Source organism: Oncorhynchus keta, chromosome 28 (assembly GCF_023373465.1).
Source record: "Oncorhynchus keta strain PuntledgeMale-10-30-2019 chromosome 28, Oket_V2, whole genome shotgun sequence".
In the NCBI taxonomy this organism is placed as follows: Eukaryota; Metazoa; Chordata; class Actinopteri; order Salmoniformes; family Salmonidae; genus Oncorhynchus; species Oncorhynchus keta.
This window is the reverse complement of record NC_068448.1, coordinates 24,394,869-24,422,477: the sequence shown is the minus strand read 5'-3', so window position 1 is coordinate 24,422,477 and position 27,609 is coordinate 24,394,869. Positions and strand designations below refer to the sequence as shown.

Below are 27,609 nucleotides of genomic sequence, written 5' to 3'. Positions count from 1 at the left end.
GTTATGTCGATATAGGACTCGTTTTACTGTGGATGTAGATACTTTTGTACCTGTTTCCTCCAGCATCTTCACAAGGTCCTTTGCTGTTGTTCTGGGATTGATTTGCACTTTTAGCACCAAAGTATGTTCATCTCTAGGAGACAGAACACGTCTCCTTCCTGAGCTGTCACGGCGTGGTCCCATGGTGTTTATACTTGCGTACTATTGTTTGTACAGATGAACGTTGTACCTTCAGGCATTTGGAAATTGCTCCCAAGGATGAACTAGACTTGTGGAGGTCTACAATTTTGTAGAGGTCTTGGCTAATTTCTTTTGATTTTCCCATGATGTCAAGCAAAGTGGCACTGAGTTTGAAGGTCGGCCTTGAAATACATTCACAGGTACACCTCCAATTTACTCAAATTATGTTAATTAGCCTATCAGAAGCTTTTAAAGACATGACATAATTTTCTGGAATTTTCCAAGCTGTTTAAAACACAGTCAATTTAGTGTATGTAAACTTCTGACCCACTGGAATTGTGATACTGTGAATTAAAAGTGAAATAATCTGCCTGTAAACAATTGTTGGAAAAATGACTTGTGTCATGCACAAAGTAGCTGTCCTAACCGACTGCCAAAACTATAGTTTGTTAACAAGAAATTTGTGGAGTGGTTGAAAAATTAGTTTTGATGACTCCAACCTAAGTGTATGTAAACTTCCGACTTCAACTGTATATTCACCTTGATTGATGAAATGGAGAACTGAAGCTGCCACTTTTTCAACTTCTTGCTTTTTTTGTATTGGAACTTCACCAACATGCAATTACATACAATGTCATATTTAAGTTAAATTTGGTTGCAAACATTTTATGGAGTAGCTGTACAATAGAAACAATCACACAAGAAAGCCTCCTTATACCCTCTCCCAGGGTTACAGTGGATCAACCACTTGTTCCAAATGCCACTTTAATAATGTAATGTGGATCTGAAGCTTTATTTTTTAATTTAACTAGGCTTGTCTGTTAAGAACAAATTCTTATTTACAATGACGGCCTACCGGGGAACAGTGGGTTAACTTCCTTGTTCAGGGATAGAACGACAGATGTTTTATTTTGTCAGCTCGGGGATTCAATCCAACAACCTTTCGCTTACTGGCTCAAAGCTCCAACCACTAGGCTACCTGTCGTCCCGGGTTTAGCAAGGCAATATTGAAGTGAAATCAACCAACCAAACTAGCTAGCTATCTAACTAGCTACAAAGAGTTACCACCACCACTCAAATCTATAGGTAAGAAACTGGCCAATACATTTCAAGCCATATTGGGAAAGGGAAAAGGTGAGAGGAGGAGAGTGCGTAGATGCGAGAAGTACTTGTCCAACGATCAAAGAGATCCTGCTGTGTATGTGGCTGCTATTATAGTAAACTGTGTTTGCATGCAATCAGTGGTGTATTCATTCCACTGATTCTGTTGAAAAATGTTTCTTAAACGGAAGCAAATGGAATGAAACAGGGATAACCGTACCTGAATTTCTCTTAATAGAAACTCTCGTTTGCAACTGTTGGATTAATGATTACACCCAAGATTGGCTAGATGCAGGCAAGGTTGTGCAAGGCGGTATGAATGTGTCAATGTCTGTCACCTTGATTACCCAAATTTCTCTCGACCTTTCATTTATAGGCTAGGTTGTAGCATCCTCATGATGGGTATAGGGAAATTTGAGTATCATGTAGTAGCCTAAACCCGTCTATGTTACATTGAGCTGGGTGAATGTATTGTAAAAGAAGTAAGGCCATGTTCATAAGAAATGTAAAAAATGGCACTCCCTCATCTTAAACCGCACCGACTGCCACTGACATCTTACTCTTGCAGCTACTCTCTCACAAAGACCCGGATAATAAATTAATTCACACATAGTCCATAGTTGCCAGTGAGTGAAGATCCTGTTGAACAAATATCACACTCTGTCATATATGGATATTCTTATCCTTCTCAATTTATCTACAGTACAAAGCATGTTTTCAACTTTACTGCTGTTTGGCTAATTGCCTTTGCTTCCACATCAAACACCACAGCCATTGAATACACCTATATACAGAACATGATCTAAGTAGAGAGGCAACTGTTTTATTCACTCTAGAAGAGGGCCTCATTTTATTGCACATTGTACTCTTCTGAGATACTATTTGTGATTCAAAATGTATGTATACTAGGCTACCTGGGGCGGCAGGTAGACTAGTGGTTAGAGCGTTGGGCTAGTAACTGAAAAGTTTCTGGATCAAATCCCTGAGCTGACAAGGTAAAAATCTGTTGTTCTGCCCCTGAACAAGGCAGTTAACCAACTGTTCTTAGGCTGTCATTGTAAATAAGAATTGGTCCTTAACTGACTTGCCTAGTTAAAGAAATGGAGCATGTCAAGATCTATCTCTGTTCCTCTGATAAAAACACCAACTCAAATTCACCCAACAGTGCCATGTTTGGTTTTGTGCTATTTTCATCATTTTACCAGTAATCATTTCATTTCAGTCAAATAGAGATGATCTCATGACAGAAATTAAAACATGGTGTCAGGGTGTTTGCATGCTGGGAGTTTGATCTGCAGGATGGGACAAGCGGAGAAGGCTTCTTAGCACAGTAGTCTGGCGACATGGCTCAACAGACCACCAGCAGGAACACGTCCCCTGACCAAATGTTAAGTCATTCTCAATGAACCCTCCTGCTCGTGAAAAGGGTTGAGTTCTCTGTCGTTCAGGCTATTTCTCTATTTTTCTAATCCTCTCCTGGTTCCTTGTTTAATTTGGCATCTTTAGTAGGAAAATAAACCTTTTTCTGTTTCTCTTGTAGTGTTAATAATATTCACCCTAGTGGAAGAAAAGTAGTAGTAAATACAATGTGGAACTCTTTGGCAACTTATCTTCAATTTATATCCCTATCCGGGGAGAGGGTTTATTATCTGATCCAGTTCCACTGTCTGAGTGTGCCAACAAAAGTAGTCAGTCCCATAACCAGTAGCACATACAATAGCACCACAAATGAGGGGGGTTGGGAAATGGTACAACTTAGTTACTACCTAGTTCTTTAAAATTAGAAAGAATGTTTGCCCTCAATCCCTTCATTACATTCCACTGTCCATGGAACCTTCTAGGAGCTTTGGGAAACACTTTCATTCAAAAAGAGCTTGGTTCAAGAATTCACTTGATGAAAATACCAAACTCTTCAGGCAAGAATAAAAACCAGAGGAACAACACTTCACCCCTTACTATGGCATGGATGGAAAGAAGTGACTGCCTAAATCTTGTATTTTGCAGTAAATGGTACATTCAATGTCAAAACAATGGATCATCGAGTACCACTTCCCATTTCGAGGGGATAATCATTGTTTTAAATTCATAATAGCAGAATATTAATATACCTGACCTTTGTGTATGCAATTTATAACACTAATGTTGATACAGATTTCTTTTAAATCTCTGTGTAATTACTTAAATTAAGGCTGTTGGGAAGTCGTTCACTGGGGAAATAATTAATGTTAGACGTTTTGCAAACGATCATTCGGGAGCCGCAGTCTAACAGACTCTGAATCGTATCTTTGACCACCTGGTCATACAGTATGTTGAAGGGAGATAAGAACATGATAAGGACAAGTCCAAACAAAGTCATATTTGCCTCTGTTGGAGACCTACACGTTTATGTTTTGTTATGTACTCAGCTAGCAATGAGGGTGCGTAACCTATTTTTACTTCACAGCTTTTCTAATACGCCTCCACTAGTTCCACTGCCTGTTTCTCTCTGTTTCCAGATGTAAATCTCCCAGGCATAACACAGCCCTCTAATACTCCCCTCAGTGTTCTCTTGTACCGAGAGGGAGTGTGCTGCCTTGCTGCTCTCTCTGTATTCCTCCTGCTCTACTAGCTACTCCCTCCTCTCCTGTTAGTACGCCTCCCCGCTGACTCTTCTTAGATAGGCTGTAGTGTACCTACACCCTTCAAGGGTACAGTCTGTTGTCTGTGTTTATTAAACATCTGCCGTGCTACAATATGTTCCCATGTTTTAGATACATCCCACTGCTGCCACAAGCAGAGGCATTTGGAGACTATACGCTCATTTTCAACACACACGCAACACACATACACACACAGTGGCTATGTAAAATCATAAACTTTTCAAAGTTGTCAGCCATGTCGTCAACATAAATATTATTGAGTAGCTGGAGCAGTATTAACTAGGAAGTACATGATCAGCAGCACCAGAGTAGGAGAGGAGAGGCATGATATTAGTGTGAATCCCCATGGGCACTAAAAGGGTTTGACAATCAGGCCTGTGGGCACAACACAAACCCCTTCATATGAAAGATAAGACTGAACTGCTGCATTCTCCCACAGGGATGGTGAACCCTCGACTCTACCACGATCCATCCCAGAGCTGCTGCCTCATATTAGCCTGCACACTGAATAAACAAAGTAAGCCTTATACATTCTGACAAGTCCTCTAGTGTCTGCCGTACCTTACAATATTAACAAAGCTCCCCTTACTATCTGGGAAGTGGGCATATACACACAGGTGCCCTTTTGGTTTGATACGTTTCTCAGTTCAAAAGAGGAGAATGAGGAGAATTCTGAGAAATGGCTTTGGCATATGGAATATTAAAAACAAATGGCAAATTGGTTAGGTGAAATTGGGATCGTTCATCTCTTCCCGTTCAATAGCCGAACCATCCATGTGATTCAAATTAAAAAAACGATATTTGATACTAGTTCTCAACAATCAACGTTTTTTTCTACTAAGGAACATTGTATGTTATTCTACGTATCCTTTATTTGCAAAGAAATAAACCACTCCGTGAAGGTGCATCTCTTTGTTATGTACAAGACACTGCAAACATAAATGTGGATTATTGAGTATCAAGTTGTTTCTAATCTGATGACGTGATGGTGATGACAATCATAAGAATGATGCGTCATTGTGCCTGTGTGGTATTAAATCATAATGGTTACCTTTACCCCATACTCCGGATTCTTTTACAGCTTGCTTACCTAGCAAATAGCATTGAATTAGTCACATCGGGATATCTTTAGCACCTTCAGTGTGGTGAATCTAGTGAACCTCTCCAGTATTTCCACAGAGAACAAACGCTGTGCAGCAATCCGCCACTCTGAGTGGGCTGTATTTAATGTTTACGACATCAACATTCTCTCATCCTCTAATAGGAATGAAGATTCCTGTTCAGGCCCACTAGAGAAGAGAAGACAGCTACTGTCTGTAGATGACGCTGGTTAGAGAATAGGAGTGTGCAGATCTCTGCAAAGAAGCTATTTTTGGAGATGATTTACACATTGCCTGTCTAGGAGGTGTGAGAGGTAGTGTTTTTTAGGTGGAGAGATGGGGGGCTGGCGGTTCATTGGAACTCATCAGCAACATCTTCAGCCTGAGACGTGGGTTCATTTTTTCTCCTTCAGAGACGTGGGTTTGTTTTTTCTCCTTCACTGGGCCCTCAGGTTATTTTTCCAGGCACAGAGTTGTTAGTGATTTAAAATCCCTTAACCAATTGTGTTTTTGAAAATGTGTGAAAAAAGGAGACACTCAAGTAATAAATCATATTTTTGATGAAGAGAGAGAGAGATTGCTTGGCTTGGAGTTTGATAAATAGCACAAACTGTAATTATATTTTTCATGCAAGCCTCCCAAATTTCTTTAAGTCTGGAGAGACAACAACACAGTCAGGTGGACCTGAGGGAACATAATGAATCAACAGATAATTATTGGTATGCATCTCCCCAGAGATTTAGAAAAGGGTTAAATCATGTCTATACTAGGGCGGTTGCAACATTCACTGTGTTTTTTGAACTGCTTCACTATCTGTCTTTCTGTCTACATGTTCATACCGTATGTCAGTGGATTGAAAATGGTTGATCTGCAATGCAGGGAATTTCATCAGGGAAAAGGAGAGAGGGGGAGAGTTTTCCTAATTAATCCTATCCTGAAGCTAAATGTAATCTAGAAGAGCATTGTGTAGAGAACCAGATTCCTGGAAGGCAGTAATTACCCGTGGATTATTACCTTACATAAACTATAATAGCAGATGCACAACGAGGGAACAATCATAATTAGATCGATAAAAAGGCATTTTGAAGAAGGAATAAGATGTAGTCTGTGCTGGATTTGTTTTCGCAGTTCATTATAAACTCCACCACAACCCATCCCCCACCAAACAACTTTGTAATGGGGAAATAATAAGAATACCTGCAGAACAGTGAATACATACTATAGTCCTACAATTATAATGTACATAGATTGGTAATGCATTGTAATATGATTGCAATATTATAGCTGATGATGCAGGACTGCTAGCAGCATAGGGCTGAATTATGGAGTTTTGTTTCCAGTGACCCAATAGGGGACCCGGTGAGTTCAGTGGGCCTGAACTGCAAGTGGCTGGGAGCTTGCTCTTTCTATCTCAATCAATCAAATGTATTTATAAAGCCCTTCTTACATCAGCTGATGTCACAAAGTGCTGTACAGAAACCTAGCCTAAAACCACAAACAGCAAGCAATGCAGGTGTAGAAGCACGGTGGCTAGGAAAAACTCCCTAGAAAGGCCGGAACAAAGGAAGAAACCTAGAGAGGAACACAGCTATGAGGGGTGGCCAGTTCTCTTCTGGCTGTGCTGGGTGGAGATTATAACAGAACATGGCCAAGATGTTCAAATGTTCATAGATGACCAGCAGGGTCAAATAATAATGATCACAGTGGTTGTAGACGGTGCAAAAGGTCAGCACCTCACGAGTAAATGTCAGTTGGCTTTTCATAACCAATCATTCAGAGTATCTCTACCGCTCCTGCTGTCTCTAGAGAGTTGAAAACACAGGTCTGGGACAAGGTAGCACGTCCAGTGTATATCTCGCTCCCTTGGCTTCTCTCTCCAGAGGCGAGGTCACAGAACAGTAGCAGTGAAGAGGGAGCAGGGAGAAAGGGATAACTCTCTATCTTCTCCACAGAGAATATGGTGAGGGACCCTGGGACTGGGACACCTATTTTGGCAAAGCGATATTATGGTTGAGATGGATAGAGTCTCTGGTAATGATGAGGAGAATAGTTATAGCATTCACCCTAGATCTGCCCATTACTGGAGTAACATTTCCCATAAGTCTACAGGCTACGTAGATAGAATGAGACAGCTAGATTGACAGATTACACCTCAGGAGAATCAGTTTGGACTGGGTATAATTAGTTGGGGAAAGTTTACAGAGTACTGTAGAATTGAAGAGTGAAAACAGAATGTAGGATGGAGAAAACGTAGTGTAGGCCACTGAATAGATTGGACAATTGTCGGACCCACGAATGGCTTTCAATCTATTTTGGCATCTGGAGGAATGAGTGAAAGAATCGTGGAAGCAGGAGAATCATGGGTCTGTCACTATGACAATGGCTGACCCTAGAAAAAACAGACATGAACCATGATATGAGTCATTTGATTTGATTTATTTGATATATTAGCATCCCCATTAGCCGATGCCAATGGCGACAGCTAGTCTTACTGGGGTCTGACACATAATGAAAACCACATTACAGACAAAAGACAAGACTCTATTTCTCCAGTGGAGAGAAAAAGAAACGATGGAGAGAAAAAGAAACGATTAACCAGCCCAGTGACAGCATGGTCAGAGCACTGCCAGTGTATGCTTCATGTAGGCTACTTGGGTATAGTGGGGTAGCAAAACCACAAAATCAAAGAAAAATAAACTACTTGCATGTACAGTATCTCGGAGGGAGTACAATAACATCAGTGTGTTGTTGCATGCCATTGACTAAGGCCTTAGCTCAAAGGATCTCAACCGGAAGTGCCCCTTTACACCTATAAGCTAGACTGTCATCACGCCCATTGTTGTCCATCTAATGGTCTTTGCTGTTTTTTTTTTCTTCCACTTTCACAACCTATTAGTATCAGAGTTGGGGCGCCGCTGCTTTGTTTTCTGATCCATTGTGCTGCCCTGGCAGCTATTCACTGAACCAGAGGGTATTATTCCTGCATTGATTGCACAGTTCATTAGCATGCCCATAGACTCTGTGGCATTTTGGCAGGACGACAAAACAATTCTCCTGAAATGTTTCTCTGAGAATTAGAAAGCCTTGGCCTGTTTGCTATCCAATGGACGTATGCTGGAGCTCCCTCACTTTCTTTCTGCTGCTGGATACCAATGCCTCATGGCACGGGAAGGTTTAGTTTGCTGCTCTCTTTGGGAAATTGTGTAAGTGTATTGTGTGTGTCAGAGTCTAACACAACAGATTAGGAATGGTCAGAATGGGATTAGGTCACGTGCAGTGATGTAGTGGTAAAAACAATTGGTGGGTAAACGTTGATTGCCAGTCGCGCCGAGTATAAAGGAACACTCCCTACACTTGCATTTTTCCGCCAACAACAAAAAAATGGGTAAACGGAGTTTACTCTACTTGAGTTCACCCTCCACTACACCACTGGTTACATGGATTTGATTGATTGAATTTAAATGAAATAGCACTGGTTTCCATAATATGTTGTGTGATGTATTGGTGGGTTATTTTGGAGTTTTGATCATGTCATTTTTGTTGATGACATGTCAGACTAACTGTCCATTTTTGACTGCCAACTAAACAGTTTTATGAGTCATGTGATTACTTCCATTGAACATTGAATTCCTTGATGCGCTATATGTTTGGATTCATACAATACACAACAAAAAGAATGCTGTGAAAAAGTAGAAAGATGAATATCAGTAAATGTATGCTTGCCCAGTAAGCAAGATGTACTTAATGTATTCTATAACTTACTGAAAGCCTTACAATGCTAAAGTTGAACAAAAATACATCTATGGAGAGAAACATTTCAACTATTTGCAAATGTTCAATTACGAGTGTAGGTTTGTTACGAATTGCTACACAATTTCCCCAATCTCATTGGCACCCCCATAAACTGAATCTATGGTTTTCCATGTCTCAGTTATGCCCCTTGTGGTACATGACAATATTTTGTTAATACCTTGCGTTCATCATGCTGTGAAATATTACACCAGCACAATTTTTATCTTGCATCCAGTCATCCATAAAAAGTCCTGAAGATATGAATAGGATTAGTGTTGTTGGTTTAGGCGAGTGAAAAAAACTATACTTGGCTTTGGCCTACTTTCAGTTGATACAGTGAACTAAGAAAGAGGGTGATTCTAAGAATGATGAACCTGCATCCAGATAGTTTACTGTAGCTATATGCAGATGCCCTGTGCTGGTTTACCAATATAGTTATTTCTGGTGCTGATGCCCGACAGGTGTTCCCTAACAATAGTCCAAACTACATCAGAGATGGTGTACCCTGATAAAAGGTCCCCAGGTACTGATTATAAACTTTATTTATACTCTGTTTTAGAGACAGCCTAGACAGATCAGCAGATCAGCGAGTGTAATTTATCCATGTCTATTTTCCTCTGTCTATAATAATCCTTACATGTTCCTCTGTCCCTTGATTGCAGGAGGTGTGTGCATCTCTCAGTCAGTGAAGATACCACGAGAACCTAAGCCTGGAGAGTTTGACAAGATCATCCACAGACTGTCAGAGAACCCCAATGCACGGGTTGTTATTCTCTTTGCCAATGAAGATGACATTAGGTTAGTGAAGTTGACTGTTACAGGAATGAAAAAATGATTAAACTAACATACTAAATGATGCCAACATAGTATCTCAATTTATCTGAGTTTCTGTTTAATGACGCAACATTCAGCATGTTTGCCCATTGGTTTAGATGGGGATGCACTGCGGTGTAAATGGCTGTACATTAGTATATTGTCCTCCCCACCATGATTGAACATCCCTAAAATGAAATACACCATTTTCAGCAAGCTATATCAGCATTATTTTCATTAGATGTCAACAGTGAACGGGATATGTGCCATTTTGATAATATGTTCTTCTTATCTAATCATTCAAGGGTTTTTCTTAATTTTTTACTATTTTCTACATTTTAGAATAGTGAAAACTTCAAAACTATGAAATAACACATATGGGATCATGTAGTAACCAAAAATGTGTTAAACAAATACAAAACATATTTTATATTTGAGTTTCTTCAAAGTAGCCACCCTTTGGTTTGATTACAGTTTTGCACACTCTTGGCATTCTCTCAACCAGCTTCATGAGGAAGTCACATGGAATGCATTTCAATTAACAGGTGTGCCATTTAAAAGTGAATTTGTGGAATTTCTTTCCATCTTAATGCGTTTGAGCCAATCAGTTGTGTTGTGACAAGGTAGGTGTGATATAGAAAAGAAAAGATATATACCAAGTCCATATTATGGCAAGAACATCTCAAATAAACAAAGAGAAACAACAGTTCATCATGACTTTAACCCATTAAGGTCAGTCAATCCGGGAAGTCTCTAGAAATGTTAAAGTTTCTTCAAGTGCAGTCGCAAAAACCATTGAGTGCGATGATAAAACTGGCTCTCATGAGGACCGCCCCAGGAAAGGAAGACCAAGAGTTACCTCTGCTGCAGAGGATAAGTTCATTAGAGTTAACTGCACCTCAGATTGCAGCCCAAGTAAATGTTCAATCTCAAAATCAACTCTTCAGAGGAGACTGTGTCAATCAGGCCTTCATGGTCAAATTGCTGCAAAGAAATCACTACAAGGACACCAATAATTATAAGAGAATTGCTTGGGCCAAAAATCACGAGCAATGGACAATAGACAGGTGGACATTTTTGGTTCCAACCGCTATGTCTTTATAAGACGGGGAGTAGGTGAACAGATGATCTCCACATGTGTGGTTCCCACCGTGAAGCATGGAGGAGGAGGTGTGACTGTTGTGGGGGTGCTTTGCTGGTGACACTGTCTGTGAATGATTTAGAATTCAAGGCACACTTAACCACCATGGCTACCACAGCATTCTGCAGCGATACGCCATCCCATCTGGTTTGCGCTTAGTGGGACTATCATTAGTTTTTCAACAGGACAAAGACCCAAAACACACCTCCAGGCTGTGTAAGGGCTATTTGACCAAGGAGAGAGATGGAGTGCTGCATCAGATGATCTGGCCTCCACAATCACCCAACCTCAACCCAATTGAGATGGTTTGGGATGAGTTGGGCTGCAGAGTGAGGGAAAAGCAGCCAACAAGTGCTCAGCATATGTGGGAACTCCTTCAAGACTGTTGGAAAAGCATTCCAGGTGAAGCTAGTTGAGAGAATGCCAAGAGTGTGCAAAGCTGTCATCAAATACTTTTTTGGTTACTACATGATTCCATGTGTTATTTCATAGTTTTGATGTCTTCACTATTATTTAAAAATGTACATTGTAGAAAATAGTAAAATAAAGAAAAACCCTTGAATGAGCAGGTATGTCCAAGCTTTGGACTAATACAGGTAGTTTCTAGTTTACAGCAATTACCAATCAATTACCAATTTCCTCCATTCCTCTGCAGTGTTAAAAACTTTTAGTTGTCCTGAGGACTGAGGATCGTCCTGATCAGTGTCTTGGGGCAACAGCTGGTGATGTGTGTGGGTTCCATGATGTTTCACAGCACATTCAAAACCTACAGTACCTACTACTACCACAAGCATAGAATATACACTGAATGTACAAAACATTAGGAACAGCTTCCTAATATTGAGCTGCACCCCCTTTTGCCATCAGAACAGCCTCAATTTGTCGGGGCAAGATGTCGTAAGCATTCCACATGGATGTTGGCCCATGTTGACTCCAATGCTTCCCGCAGTTGTGTCAAGTTGGCTGGATGTCCTTTGGGTGGTGGACCTGAGTGGCGCAACGGTCTAAGGCACTGCATCTCAGTGGTATAGGCTTCACTACAGACCCTGGTTTTATTCCAGGCTGTATCACAATCGGCCGTGATTGGGAGTCCAATAGGGCAGCACACAATGGGCCCAGTGTTGTCTGGGTTAGGGGTAGGCCGTAATTGTAAATAAGAATTTGTTCTTAACTGACTTGCCTAGTTAAATAAAGGTTAAATATTTTTTACAAATTATTGTTTCATGCAGGAAACTGTTGAGCGTGAAAACCCCCAGCATCATTGCAGTTCTTGACATACTCAAACCGGTGTGCCTGGCATACCCCATTCAAAGGCACCGATTCACCCTCTGAATGGCCACTGAATGGCACACATACACAATCCATGTCTAAATTGTCTTCTTTAACCTGTACCCTCCCCTTCATCTACACTGATTGAAGTGGATTTCACAGGTGACAACAATAAGGGATTGATCACAGCATTCACCTGGATTCACCTGGTCAGATTATGTCATGGAAAGAGCAGGTATTCCTAATGTTTTGTACACTCCGCGTACAGTACATGAATAACGTAATGTATGGTTTGTCCTCTACATTTATACGGTGCAACAGTGGTTTATGGTACACTCTTAGGAAAAAAAGGTGCTATCTAGAATCTAAAAGGGTTCTTTGGCTGTCCCCATACCAGAACCCTTTAAATAACCCTTTTTGATTCCAGGTAGATCCATTGAGTTCCATGTAGAACTCTTTACACAGAGGGTTTGAGATGGAACCCAAAAGGTTTCCTCTATGGGGAAATCCGATTAATCCTTTTTTCTGAGAGTGTATGTAAATATGAACACAGGACTTTTGTTGAGGGGGAGAGAGAGAGAGCAAAGAGAGAGAGACCGACAGAGACAGAGAGACAGAGAGAGAATGTATTGACAATTTTAAACTATTTACAGTATATTCAAGAATATAGAAATCACTTTAAAATTCAATTTGTACTTGCATATGTAACAAATAATGCAAACGTATTCTTAGAGCTTGGTGACTAGAATTGATATGTTGCAAAAAGAGTATCTGCCCTCAGAGGCAAGACACCAATACAGGGATATTGACGCTCTATGCAGTAACAGGTAATAGGCTTTTTTAAAGACAAATCAGGTTTGCTGAGTCAAGTAGCACAAAGAAATCAATGTGAGTATCCAAAAGCAAAGTTTTACCATAATCAAAGTTACCTTTAAATAACTTTCCTTTTTTAGCTTTTTCTCAACATTAAACATCTGTAGAAAATAGCTGTTATACAGTGCCTTTATACAGTGCCTTTGGAAACAATTCACTGCCCATATTCTGTTGTGTACAATCTGGGATTAAAATGGATTTAATTGTAATTTGTTGTCAGCCATCTACACAGAATACTCTGTAATGTCAAAGTGGAAGAAAAATTCTAACGTTTGTAAAACATTTATGAAAAATAAAACACTAATATATCTAGATAGGTATTCAAGCCCCTGAGTCAATACATGTTACAATCACCTTTGGCAGTGATTACAGCTGTGAGTCTAAGAGCTTTGCACACCTGGATTGTACAATATTTGCTCTTGCTCTGTCAAGTTGGTTGTTAATCACCGAATTAAGTCAAAACTGTAACTAGGCCACTCAGGAACATTCAGTGTCGTCATGGTAAGCAACTACAGTGTATATTTGGCCTTGTGTTTTAGGTGATTGTCCTGCTGAAAGGTGAATTTGTCTTCCAGTGCTTGTTGGAAAGCAGACTGAACCAGGTTTTCCTATAGGATTTTGCCTGTTGTATAAAACCCTATACCTTAAATGATTAAACCCTCACTGAACCCTCTCTCTGACTTGGACATATAGACAAACTCTGTGTGACATTTCAGCTGCAGCAGGGTTTACCATCCCCCTGCCTCAGCCTGACCCTATTGTCCAGTGGCGGAAGCCAATTCAGACCTACAGTGTGTTTTAGGGACCAGGTTGTTAAGGGAACAGAGTCCGCTGACCTGATCAACCAATCTGTGACCTAGCCTGGAAGCAGCAGAACCCCACTCTGCCTCTCAACTATTTAGTTGTTTCCAGGAGGAGGACAGGTTAAGACAACCTCTGTAAGCTCCTGTCCTTTACATCAACTCAGATTTGCACCCTTCCACATTGACAATGCGTCTTCTGGACTCCCTGACTCATCTTTAGTGCAACTTTGACCATTCCTCTTCCTATTGGTGTGTGCGTGTGTGCGCCTGTCTGTTCAGTGTGGTAATAAAGTGTGGATTGTATCCCTGTCTCCTACTGGTCATTTACGTTCTCTTACCGGAACGCCGGGGCAGTTGCAACTATAATTGACACCTCTTTTTTGAGACCATCAGATAGTTGTGCACTTTTTCACCTGTGCTTAGCTCTATTACGTTTCTATTTATCCTAAAAAACTCCCTAGTCCTTGCTGACGACAAGCATTCAGTACCCATAACACGATGCAGCCAACATCACGCTTGAAAATGTGGAAAGTGGTACTCAGTGATGTGTTTTGTTGGATTTTTCCCAAAGATAACACTTTGTTTTCAGGATATAAAGTTACATTCACTGCTCATCTGAGGGACCTTACAGATAATTGTATGTGCTGGGTACAGAGATGAGGTAGTTATTCAAAAATAACGCTAAACACTATTATTGCACATAGAGTGAATCAATGCAACTTATTATGTGACTTGTTAAGCACAATTTTACTCCTTAAATGATTTAACACAGGCGTTGAATACTTATTGACTCGAGACATTTCAGCTATTCATTTTTTATTCATTTGTAAACATTTCTAAAAATATAATTCCACTTTGACATTATGGGGTATTGTGTGTAGGCCAGTGACACAAAATGCTCATTGACTTATCCGAGCCTGATAATGGGTCTGGATATACAGTAATTACAAAAGCCAGGGGGATTTCTGCCCAGCATGCCTGCTGTACCCTTGAACCCAGTCAATGTGAGTTGGCAGCCAATTTGTATATCTTTTTTAATATACATTCTGAGTTTACAGCACTCAGGCTAGCAGAAGGCATTTTGTCCTAAACATAAACCTTGTAGTCATGCCAACATTTCCTCACTAAATAACCCACACCATGATGAGAACACCTGGTATTTACTGTATGTGATTAACAAGATTGTTCTGTAAATGACCTCAAGGGGGGGGCAAAAAAGGAGCATATGACATGATACTAGTATACTGTAGGTTTCGTGACAAGCATTTTATCCTGTAGAGCTATATGGGAAAGCTGGGGCTCAGAATAAACCATGTTTATTCAGTGAGAGGTGAAAGGTCATTATAACTCAAACATGCATTACTCTGTCACTTCATTCTGGGTTAACTGGTGAGCCAAAGGGGTGGCAGAGTGACTTGAGATACACTGTATTGTTATTGTACCTGGCTGTTGCAGCGACTGTGTTTCCAGTACTGTAGTCCTGTTGTAGTGACTGTGTTTCCAGTACTGTGGTCCTGTTGCAGCGACTGTGTTTCCAGTACTGTGGTCCTGTTGTAGTGACTGTGTTTCCAGTACTGTGGTCCTGTTGTAGTGACTGTGTTTCCAGTACTGTGGTCCTGTTGTAGTGACTGTGTTTCCAGTACTGTGGTCCTGTTGTAGTGACTGTGTTTCCAGTACTGTAGTCCTGTTGTAGTGACTGTGTTTCCAGTACTGTGGTCCTGTTGTAGCGACTGTGTTTCCAGTACTGTGGTCCTGTTGTAGTGACTGTGTTTCCAGTACTGTGGTCCTGTTGCAGCGTCTGTGTTTCCAGTACTGAGGTCCTGTTGTAGCGACTGTGTTTCCAGTACTGTGGTCCTGTTGTAGCGACTGTGTTTCCAGTACTGTGGTCCTGTTGCAGTGTTTCCAGTACTGTGGTCCTGTTGTGACTGTGTTTCCAGTACTGTGGTCCTGTTGTAGCGACTGTGTTTCCAGTACTGTGGTCCTGTTGTAGTGACTGTGTTTCCAGTACTGTGGTCCTGTTGTAGCGACTGTGTTTCCAGTACTGTGGTCCTGTTGTAGTGACTGTGTTTCCAGTACTGTGTTTTGTAGCAACTGTATTTCCAGTACTGTGGTCCTGTTGTAGTGACTGTGTTTCCAGTACTGTGGTCCTGTTGTAGTAACTGTGTTTCCAGTACTGTGGTCCTGTTGTAGTGACTGTGTTTCCAGTACTGTGGTCCTGTTGTAGTGACTGTGTTTCCAGTACTGTAGTCCTGTTGTAGTGACTGTGTTTCCAGTACTGTGGTCCTATTGTATTGACTGTGTTTCCAGTACTGTGGTCCTGTTGTAGTAACTGTGTTTCCAGTACTGTGGTCCTGTTGTAGTGACTGTGTTTCCAGTACTGTGGTCCTGTTGTAGTGACTGTGTTTCCAGTACTGTAGTCCTGTTGTAGTGACTGTGTTTCCAGTACTGTGGTCCTATTGTTTTGACTGTGTTTCCAGTACTGAGGTCCTGTTGTAGTGACTGTGTTTCCAGGACTGTGTTTAGTTACTGTGTTTCCAGTACTGTGGTCCTGTTGTAGTGAATGTGTTTCCAGTACTGTAGTCCTGTTGTAGTGACTGTGTTTCAGTACTGTGGTCCTATTGTATTGACTGTGTTTCCAGTACTGAGGTCTGTTGTGACTGTGTTTCAGGACTGTGGTCCTGTTGTAGTTACTGTGTTTCCAGTACTGTGGTCCTGTTGTAGTGAATGTGTTTCCAGTACTGTGGTCCTGTTGTAGTGACTGTGTTTCCAGTACTGTGGTCCTGTTGTAGCAACTGTGTTTCCAGTACTGTGGTCCTGTTGTAGCGACTGTGTTTCCAGTACTGTGGTTTTGCAGCGACTGTGTTTCCACTGTGGTCCTGTTGTAGTGACTGTGTTTCCAGTACTGTGGTCCTGTTGTAGTGACTGTGTTTCCAGTACTGTGGTCCTGTTGTAGTGACTGTGTTTCCAGTACTGTGGTCCTGTTGTAGTGACTGTGTTTCCAGTACTGTGGTCCTGTTGTAGTGACTGTGTTTCCAGTACTGTAGTCCTGTTGTAGTGACTGTGTTTCCAGTACTGTGGTCCTGTTGTAGCGACTGTGTTTCCAGTACTGTGGTCCTGTTGTAGTGACTGTGTTTCCAGTACTGTGGTCCTGTTGCAGCGTCTGTGTTTCCAGTACTGAGGTCCTGTTGTACGACTGTGTTTCCAGTACTGTGGTCCTGTTGTAGGTGTTTCCAGTACTGTGGTCCTGTTGCAGCGACTGTGTTTCCAGTACTGTGGTCCTGTTGTAGTGACTGTGTTTCCAGTACTGTGGTCCTGTTGTAGTGACTGTGTTTCCAGTACTGTGGTCCTGTTGTAGTGACTGTGTTTCCAGTACTGTAGTCCTGTTGTAGTGACTGTGTTTCCAGTACTGTGGTCCTGTTGTAGCGACTGTGTTTCCAGTACTGTGGTCCTGTTGTAGTGACTGTGTTTCCAGTACTGTGGTCCTGTTGCAGCGTCTGTGTTTCCAGTACTGAGGTCCTGTTGTAGCGACTGTGTTTCCAGTACTGTGGTCCTGTTGTAGCGACTGTGTTTCCAGTACTGTGGTCCTGTTGCAGCGACTGTGTTTCCAGTACTGTGGTCCTGTTGTAGCGACTGTGTTTCCAGTACTGTGGTCCTGTTGTAGCGACTGTGTTTCCAGTACTGTGGTCCTGTTGTAGTGACTGTGTTTCCAGTACTGTGGTCCTGTTGTAGCGACTGTGTTTCCAGTACTGTGGTCCTGTTGTAGTGACTGTGTTTCCAGTACTGTGGTCCTGTTGTAGCAACTGTGTTTCCAGTACTGTGGTCCTGTTGTAGTGACTGTGTTTCCAGTACTGTGGTCCTGTTGTAGTAACTGTGTTTCCAGTACTGTGGTCCTGTTGTAGTGACTGTGTTTCCAGTACTGTGGTCCTGTTGTAGTGACTGTGTTTCCAGTACTGTGACTGTGTTTCCAGTACTGTGGTCCTATTGTATTGACTGTGTTTCCAGTACTGTGGTCCTGTTGTAGTAACTGTGTTTCCAGTACTGTGGTCCTGTTGTAGTGACTGTGTTTCCAGTACTGTGGTCCTGTTGTAGTGACTGTGTTTCCAGTACTGTAGTCCTGTTGTAGTGACTGTGTTTCCAGTACTGTGGTCCTATTGTTTTGACTGTGTTTCCAGTACTGAGGTCCTGTTGTAGTGACTGTGTTTCCAGGACTGTGGTCCTGTTGTAGTTACTGTGTTTCCAGTACTGTGGTCCTGTTGTAGTGAATGTGTTTCCAGTACTGTAGTCCTGTTGTAGTGACTGTGTTTCCAGTACTGTGGTCCTATTGTATTGACTGTGTTTCCAGTACTGAGGTCCTGTTGTAGTGACTGTGTTTCCAGGACTGTGGTCCTGTTGTAGTTACTGTGTTTCCAGTACTGTGGTCCTGTTGTAGTGAATGTGTTTCCAGTACTGTGGTCCTGTTGTAGTGACTGTGTTTCCAGTACTGTGGTCCTGTTGTAGCAACTGTGTTTCCAGTACTGTGGTCCTGTTGTAGCGACTGTGTTTCCAGTACTGTGGTCCTGTTGCAGCGACTGTGTTTCCAGTACTGTGGTCCTGTTGTAGTGACTGTGTTTCCAGTACTGTGGTCCTGTTGTAGTGACTGTGTTTCCAGTACTGTGGTCCTGTTGTAGCAACTGTGTTTCTAGTACTGAGGTCCCATTGTAGTGACTGTGTTTCCAGTACTGTGGTCCTGTTGTAGTGGCTGTGTTTCCAGTACTGTGGTCCTTTTGTAGTGGCTGTGTTTCCAGTACTGCGGTCCTGTTGTAGTGGCTGTGTTTCCAGTACTGTGGTCATAGAGGCAGCGGAAGGAGTGATCAATACAGAGCCTGGTGGAACAGCAGGGAACGCTGGTTGGCTCATCTTGGTTGCTTCTTAATTAGCTCTATTACCAGGGACCAACCCTGGAGTAATGTGGCAGCACAGGAAGAGAGGGATAGGTGTTCGCGAGCCTGCACCATGTACACACCACCAGAGGGGGCACTCTGTCACAGGTGGGGGGCAGCAGTGTTCAAACAGGGTTCTTCTTTAGTGCATTGTGCTGGTCCTAGGATCAATCCACGCAATGTGTAGTTTGGCTGTTGTTACTGTCCAGTACCAACACATTGTATTTACCTAATCATCCAGCCGCATGAGTAGGTGAATCATGTATATAATTGGCAAGAATTGTACTGTATTCTCTCTTTGCCCCTCCTACAGGCGGCTTCTTCAAGCAGCTAAGAAGGACAACCAGACAGGACATTTCATATGGGTGGGTTCAGACAGCTGGGGGTCTAAGATCTCCCCCATACTCAACCAGGAGGAGATGGCAGAAGGTGCTGTTACCATCCTACCTAAACGGCAGTCCATCAGAGGTACTGATGTTATACAGAATATGATGTTCTATATTCTTTATTGTCAAATTTAAATGACACACGACAGTTGGCAGTACTGGTGATGTGAGGATGACATTTGTATCTATTTTTTGTTGTCTTCGACAATGAAATCCAAATGACATACAAAACTCTGACATTTCCAAATAAAACACTGACATATACTGTAAACAACATCAGGATATACTGTAGGAACACCTGTAAGATGAAAGTAGTACTATGTGGAGGTAGTGCTGAAAAAAACGTGTTGATAAAGTCATCAGAAAATCCAATACACATCTCTGCAGTAGTTCAGCAGGTGGTTCTAAATCCAACTGTGCCTCTCATTGATCTCTCTAGGGTTTGATCGCTACTTTATCAGCAGAACTTTGGACAACAACAGAAGGAATATTTGGTTTGCAGAGTTCTGGGAAAACAACTTTCAGTGCAAACTCAGTCGACACGCTCTGAAGAAAGGATCCGGCATCAAAAAGTGCACAAGTAAGAATAGAATTTCCTTGTTTACCATAACCTAGTCCCACACACACTCTGATTGTTTAGGAACTCACAGATGCAATCACTAGTTGTAGTATTCCGACATGTCTTGGATGATGTGCCATTACATCTACTTTAAATACTATGGTTATTTTGTATGCAGGGGTGAGAAACATGGAGCCCAATATGTATTCCCAGATTGCAGGGCTATATACACTTTCTGTGGTAAGTTCCAAACTCTGCCAGGAACTTTGATTTGTCAAATATCACTTCACAAGAGACTGTATAATGCAGTGCTTGCTGAATACACAAATACAGGGTCACACCATTTAATGGGTTCAATTAAGCAGAATAGAAGAGACAGGAACTATATTGCGCTGGAGTGTGACTACATAAATGTGGAATGTGTTTTGGAAAGTGCAAAAAACAACTAAATAGAATGGTTTCATTACATTTCTTAACATGTATTTGTACTTGAAATATACATTTATAACCCTTCTCCAACAGCGTTATGTATTTGCAGAGATGTAGACTACTGTAGTATGAGCTATGGTACATTTTGGGGAAATGCAATGTGTTTGAGTAAAGGGTATGATTCTCTTGTTCCATTAGACATGATTAAATGTTCCCATGACTCCCCGTCGCCAAGTTCAATCTGCACTGCAGTACAATAGCAATCACAGAAACTGGGCCATTACACAAGTTGAAAACATAATCAATAGCAAATCCAATCAGCATATTAGAGACAAGCTCCCAGGTCATTAAAATCAGTGGGCACTCCAAGCCTGACTGTCTTTCATTTCCCTGTACAGACAACACAATCTGCAGGTTTCTAATCAGTCCAGACTGGACTGATTCTTGTATTGGTTGGATTGTGATGTGCTGATGATGGATTCCTTCCTATGCGTTAATGTTTCATGCTTTCATCAGCTTGCAATGATAGTTATCAGGATGGGTTTTCTCGCAGCCATTGCCTAATGCCATTATATCACAATGCTATAAATCAGGGGCCCGAGAACTATTTGCTGTGAAGACAGTGTATTAAAACAGAAGATGTGTTGTCTCCACTTTTCTACAGGTTCAGTTCTATGTGATCAAAGTGAATCCAGGGTGGTTTGAGAAACATTGCCTGAGTCATTAATTGTGTTCAGATCCATGTTTAAAAAAAAATACTTACCTTAGTTCATTTATGAGGTGGGAACTACTGTAGAGCTTGTGTGACAACCTGATGTAAGACCTGAATTTGATAACTTAATGTATGGTTATTCAACCCAGTATTTGATGGGTATTCAACCTGGTAGTTTTTGCTAGTGATATTATGAATATCGCTATAACGGAGACGCTCAGAGTCGAGAAGCAGGTGGTGAGTTTAACAATATAATGAACATGGAACGATACAAGACAGGAGTTGCGTCTAGACATGAAACACATAGTCAATACTGCCTGGGGAATGGAACTAAGGGAGTGACAGATATATGTAATCAAGGGTTCATCAGGGGTTCATCCTCTTCACCTGCCCAATGAACTGAGGCCTATACCCAGAAGTGAGGCTGACAATGACCCTGAGCTTCTACATGAAAGCTCTCCATACCCGTGACGTGAATTGTGGGCCACGGTCGGAGACGATGTCCTCTGGAAGGCCATAATACTGGAAGACCTGCTGGAACAGTGCCTCAGCGATCTGAAGAGCAGTAGGGATAAAATGACAGGATTTGGAGAATCTATCCACAACCACCAAAATGCTAGTGAAGCCATCAGAGGAGGGGAGATCAGTGACAAAATCAATGAAACGATGAGACCAGGGACGCTGAGGCACGGGAAGGGGAAGGATTTTCTCTGTTGGAGTGTTCCCGGCGGAGATTTAGTTTGGGCATACACAGAACAGGAGTTGACATAGCGAATAACGCCATGCATCAAGGTGGTCCAGCAATACTTTTCGGAGAGCGATTGAATAGTACGGTGATCCCAGGATGTCGAGCGACGACAGCTGTGTGTGCGCAGGTCAACAGCCGCTCCCTTATCCCTGTGGGAACGTAGATGCACTCAGGAGGACAATTAGTGGGTACAGAGTTCCCTCTCCAGAGCCTGGTGAATGTCCGCATCTATGTCCCAGAACACAGGAGCTCCAAATCGAGAGGGAACTTGAAAACAGGTCCTCCGGCATTCGGGTGACAAGTCCGTGATTCCCATCTATGATATGATGGTGGGGTTATGGTGTTGAAGCCATGGGATTCCACGGGTGATCTTGTGAGCTGGTGCACTAGTGATGAAGAAGGGAATGTTTTCCTGATGAATGAACTCCACGGTGATGTGTGTGATGGTTCCGGTTCCCAGTGGCCAATTATCAAGAGCTTGAACTGGAAAACTAAGAGGAGAGCGAGTATAAGGGGATGTTCAGAGAGGAGGTAAGGGTCTGGTCAATAAAGTTCCCTGCGGCACCGGAATCCACTATGATGTAGAAACAGTACATGAGGGATAGCCAGCTAGTGTGATCGACAATGAAAAGGGCTTGACAGAAAATGATGAAGATCGGATACTCACACCTGTCCCAGGAGGTGGAAGATCACGTGACTGTCTCTCAGCTCTTGTGGATCCCGAGTTGGGACGTACTGGACACTGCTGAAGCTGGTGCCCCCCTTGACCACAATAGAGACAGATCCCCAGCTGTCTTTGTCTGCGTTGCTCCGCCGCAGGGAGGTGTGTGACCCCTACCTCTATAGGTTCAGGCTCTGACACAGTGTTCACTGAGGGAGGGAGAGAAGCGATTTGGGTACTGACGCTCCCAAAGTAGGTTATCCAAACGGATGGCCATCGAGATGAGTGCGTCCAAGTTGAAGTTGTCGTCATGACATGCCAGTTCCGTTTGGACCTCCTCATGCAGTCCTCTTCGGAATAGTGTACGGAGCGGCGGCTCATTCCATCCGCTGGATGTGGCTACTGTCCTGAAGGTGAGCTAGTACTCTGCAGCGGTCTGGTCATCCTGCCGTAGTTGGAGTAGGCGCTCACCCCCCTCTCTGCCCTCTGGTGGATGATTGAAGATACCTCTGAACAGAGCCATGAACCCCTCATACGAAGCCAGCTCCTCCTCTCCTCTCTCCCAGATGGCTGTAGCTCACTCCAACACAGCAGAGAAGTAACCGTGGCAACCTTGGACCTCTCGGGGGTGGGGGCTCCCATCTGGTGCACAAAATAGAGGAGTACTGGAGTAGGAAGCCACGGCATTTAGATGGGGTTCCATCATATTTATCCGGGAGTGATAAACGGGCATCGCTGACCTGGGCGGACTGCTGAATGGACTGATGTGCTGATGGGTCTATTGGTGGCAGAGTATCCACCGCTAGTTGAAGGCAACGGGTCTCGAGTATGTTTGAGACATTGAAGACTGCAAATAACTTGTTACATGGTCATCCCCATTTGCACCAGCTGCCTGCTGTTAAGCTTTCTTGACTTTAACATACATTTTTTGCCAACACATGGCTAACATTTTTTTAACCAGCTAAACAGCTGCTATTAAAGAAAATGTTTACTTCCTCTTCCAATAACAATGTGGGGAGATCAAAATAATTAAAAATGATGTATTCAATGTATTACTTTTAAAATGTTGATTAATTCTTCTTGCCATTATCATTCACCTGATGATAAGACAAGACATAAAAAAATATGTTTTTTTCCTAACGTATGATGGGGGCCTCTGTGTTGCCGGTTGCCAGGGTCCCTGGGCAAGAAAAGGTTGAAGACCCTTGCCTAATTGCACTAAATTAACAGTAAATATTATCCTCCCATCAATACATTTAATTTGATTTTCAGGTGCCGTTCAGACAATTTAAAGTATTGTTTGGGGACGTAATTGTGGAGGAATGTAACTGTTTTTCTGGGTGATTTGTAATATTCTCATGACTGTGTTTTTGTATTTTAATATACATATACATAATGTGTATATGTTATGTTGTATATACAGGGCACATTTGTAAAAGAGACCAAGGTATCAATATGTCTTCCCTGTTAAAATGAAATGTAATTGTATTTGTCACATGCTTCGTCGGCAGGGTAGCCTAGTGGTTAGAGCGTTGGACTAGTAACCGGAAGGTTGCAAGTTCAAACCCCCGAGCTGACAAGGTACAAATCTGTCGTTCTGCCCCTGAACAGGCAGTTAACCCACTAGGCCGTCATTGAAAATAAGAATTTGTTCTTAACTGACTTGCCTGGTTAAATAAAGGTAAAAAAATAAATAAATAAAAAACATGTGTAGACTTCCCAACCCTACAGATAGAAAAATAGACACATAATAGACAAATAATATCACAAGGTATAAATACACAATGAGTAACAATAACTTGCCTATATACATGGTGTACCAGTACCGAGTCGATGTGTAGGGGTACGAGGTCATTGGGGGAAATACAGTATGCACATGGGTAGGTGACTATAGGCAACAGGATATATAATAAACAGTAACAGCAGTGTTTGGGATGAGTCAAAAGAGTTAAATGCAGATAGTCTGGGTAGCTATTTGGTTAACTATTTAACTATTTAGCAGTCTCTTGGGGGTAGAATCTTTTCAGGGTACTGTTGGTTCCAATCTTGGTGCATCAGTACCTTGCCGTACTGTAACATTGAGAACAGTGCGTGGCTTTGCGCCTGGTATAGAGGTCCTGGATGGCATGGAGCTCGGCTCCAGTGATGTACTGGGCTGTATGCACTACCCTCTGTAGCGCCTTGCAGTCAGATACCAAGCATTTTCCATGCCAAGAGGTTATGCAGCCAGTCAAGATGCTCTCAATGGTGCAGCTTTAGAACCTTTTGAGGATGCCTATCTGAGGGCCCATGCCAGAACTTTTCAGCCTTCTGAGGGGAAAGTGCTGTTGCCGTGCCTTCTTCACGACTGTGTTGGTATGTGTGGACCATGATAATTCCTTAGTGATGTGGACACAGAGGAACTTGAAGCTTTCAACACGCTCAACCACAGCCATGTCGACGTGGATGGGGGCATGCTGGGCCCTCCATTTCCTGTAGTCCACGATCAGCTCCTGTGTTATGCTGACATTGAGGGAGTGGTTGTTGGCCTGGCAAAACACTACCAGGTCACTGACTTTCTCCCTATAGGCTGTCTCATCGTAGTCCGTGATCAGGCCATCCACTGTTGTGTCGTCAGCTAACTGAATGATGGGGTTGGAGTAGTGCATGGCCATACAGTCGTTTGTGAACAGGGAGTACAGGAGGGGACTAAGCACGCATCCCTAAGGGGCCCCCCGTGTTGAGTGACCAGCGTGGTGGAAGTGTTTTGGCCTACCCTCAACATCATGGGCTGGCCTGTCAGGAAGTCCAGAATCCTGTTGCAGAGGGAGGTGATCAGTTCCAGGGTCCTGGAGGAAACTATGCTGTTGAACACTGAGCTATAATCAATGAACAGCATTCTAATATAGGTGTTACTTTTGTCCAGGTTGGAGAGGGCAGTGTGGAGTGCAATAGAGATTGTGCCATCTGTGCATCTGTATTCAAATTCAAATAAAATAAAATAAAATTGGTTGCATGCGTCTAATACAACAGGTATATTTCACCTGACAGTGAAATGCTTACTTTACAAGCCCCTAACCCACAATGCAGTTTAAAAAAATATGGATAAAAATAAGAAATAAAAGTATCAAATGATTAAAGAGCAGCAGTAAAATAACAATAGCGAGACCATATACGGGGAGGTACCGGTACAGAGTCAATGTGTGGGGGCACCGGTTAGATGAGGTAATATGTGCATGTTGAAGTCGGACGTTTACATACACCTTAGCCAAATACATTTAAACTCAGTTTTTCACAATTCCTGACATTTAATCCTAAAAATTCCCTGTCTTAAGTCAGTTAGGATCACCACTTTATTGTAAGAATGTGAAATGCCAGAATAATAGTAGAGAGAATTACTTATTTCAGCTTTTAGTTCTTTCATTACATTCCCAGTGGGTCAGAAGTTTACATACAGTCAATTAGTATTTGGTAGCATTGCCTTTAAATTGTTTAACGTGGGTCAAACGTTTTGGGGTGCCTTCCACAAGCTTCCCACAATAAGTTGGGTGAAGTTTGGCCCATTCCTCTTGACAGAGCTGGTGTAACAGTCAGGTTTGTAGGCCTCCTTGCTCACACACGCTTTTTCAGTTCTGCCCACACATTTTCTATAGGATTGAGGTCAGAGCTTTGTGTTGGCCACTCCGTTGTCCTTAAGCCATTTTGCCACAACTTTGGAAGTATGCTTGGGGTCATTTTCCATTTGGAAGACCCATTTGCGACCAAGCTTTAACTTCCTGACTGATGTCTTGAGATGTTGCTTCAATATATCCACAAAATGTTCCCCCTCATGATGCCATCTATTTTGTGAAGTGCACCAGACCCACCTGCAGCAAAGCACCCCCACAACATGATGCTGCCACCCCTGTGCTTCACGGTTGGGATGGTGTTCTTCGGCTTGCAAGCCTCCCCCTTTTTCCTCCAAACATAATGATGGTCATTATGGCCAAACAGTTCCATTTTTGTCTCATCAGACCAGAGGACCTTTCTCCAAAAGTATGATCTTTGTCCCCATGTGCAGTTGCAAACTGTAGTTGCGGTGTAAAAGAGGGGGAGGGGGGGCAATGCAAATAGTCTGTGTATCCACTTGATTGGGTGTTCAGGAGACTTATGTCTTGGGGTAGAAGCCTGCCAGTTGGTCAGTGCATGCTCACAGTACACGTTCTGGTAGTCCTTCTGGCCCTGCGGCCTTGTGAATGTTGACCTGTTTAAAAAGGTCTTATTCCCATCGGCTGCGGAGAGCGTGATCACACAGTCTTCCAGAACAGCTGGTGCTCTCATGCATGTTTCAATGCTATTTGTCACAATGCGAGCATAGAAGTAGTTTAGCTCGTCTGGTAGGCTCGTGTAACTGGGCAGCTCTCGGCTGTGCTTCCCTTTGTGGTCTGTAATAGTTTGCAAGCCCTGCCACATCCGACGAGCGTCAGAGCCGCTGTAGTACGATTTGATCTTAGCCCTCTATTGACGCTTTGCCTGTTTGATGGTTCATCGTAGAGCATAGCTGGATTTCTTATAACCTTCTGGGTTAGTGTCCCTCTACTTGAAAGTGGCAGCTCTAGCCTTTAGTTCAGTGCGGATGTTGCCTGTAATTCATGGCTTCTGGTTGGGTTATGTACGTACGGTCACTGTGGGGACGACTTCATCGATGCACTTATTGATGAAGCCAGTGACTGATGTGGTGTATTCCTCAATGTCATCGGAAGAATCCCGGAACATGTTCCAGTCTGTGATAGCAAATCAGTCATGTAGTCCTGTAGCATCTGCTTCATCTGACCACTTTTTTATTGCTCTAGTCACTGGTGCCTCCTGCTTTAATTTTTGCTTGTAAGCAGGAATCAGGAAGATAGGATTATGGTCAGTTTTGCCAAATGGAGGGTGAGGGAGAGCTTTGTATGCATCTTTGTGTGTGGAGTAAAGGTGGTCCAGAGTTTTTTTCCCTCTGGTTGCACATTTAACATGCTGATAGAAATTTGGTAAAACTGATTTAAGTTTCCCTGCATTAAAGTCTCCAGCTACTAGGAGCGCCCCCTCTGGGTAAGCATTTCCTTGTTTGCTTATGGCGGAATATAGCTCATTCAATGCTGTTTTAGTGCCAGCCTCTGACTGTGGTTGTTGGAGTGGGTCCAGGGTTTCTGGGATGATGGTGTTGATGTGAACCTTTTTGAAGCATTTCATGGCTACAGATGTGAGTGTTACGGGCGATGGTCATTTAGACATGTAGGTATTACGAAATGGGTCAGAGAGTGGTTGAAAATGTCAGCTCTGAGTACGAGTACTGGTAATCCAGGACGGCATGTAGCCTAGTAGTTAGAGTGTCCGAAAGGTTGCTAGATTGAATCCCTGAGCTGCCAAAGTAAACATCTGTCATTCTGCCCCTGAACAAGGCAGTTAACCCACTGTTCCTAGGCCGTCATTGTAAATAAGATTTTCTTCTTATCTGACTTGCCTATTAAAAGTGAAGGTTAA

At 42.6% G+C, this 27,609-nt stretch overlaps 1 protein-coding gene across 2 annotated transcripts in view; it reads left to right on the top strand.

Moving 5' to 3' along the window:
* Positions 1-27,609, top strand: part of LOC118360561 (metabotropic glutamate receptor 4-like) — a 297,903-nt gene that overhangs the window by 207,740 nt on the left and 62,554 nt on the right. For both annotated transcript variants that reach the window (XM_052485188.1, XM_052485187.1), the window contains exons 4-6: positions 9,475-9,610; positions 18,944-19,098; positions 19,456-19,596. In XM_052485188.1, the coding sequence (XP_052341148.1) occupies positions 9,475-9,610; positions 18,944-19,098; positions 19,456-19,596 (432 nt within the window). The remainder of the gene's footprint in view (positions 1-9,474; positions 9,611-18,943; positions 19,099-19,455; positions 19,597-27,609) is intronic.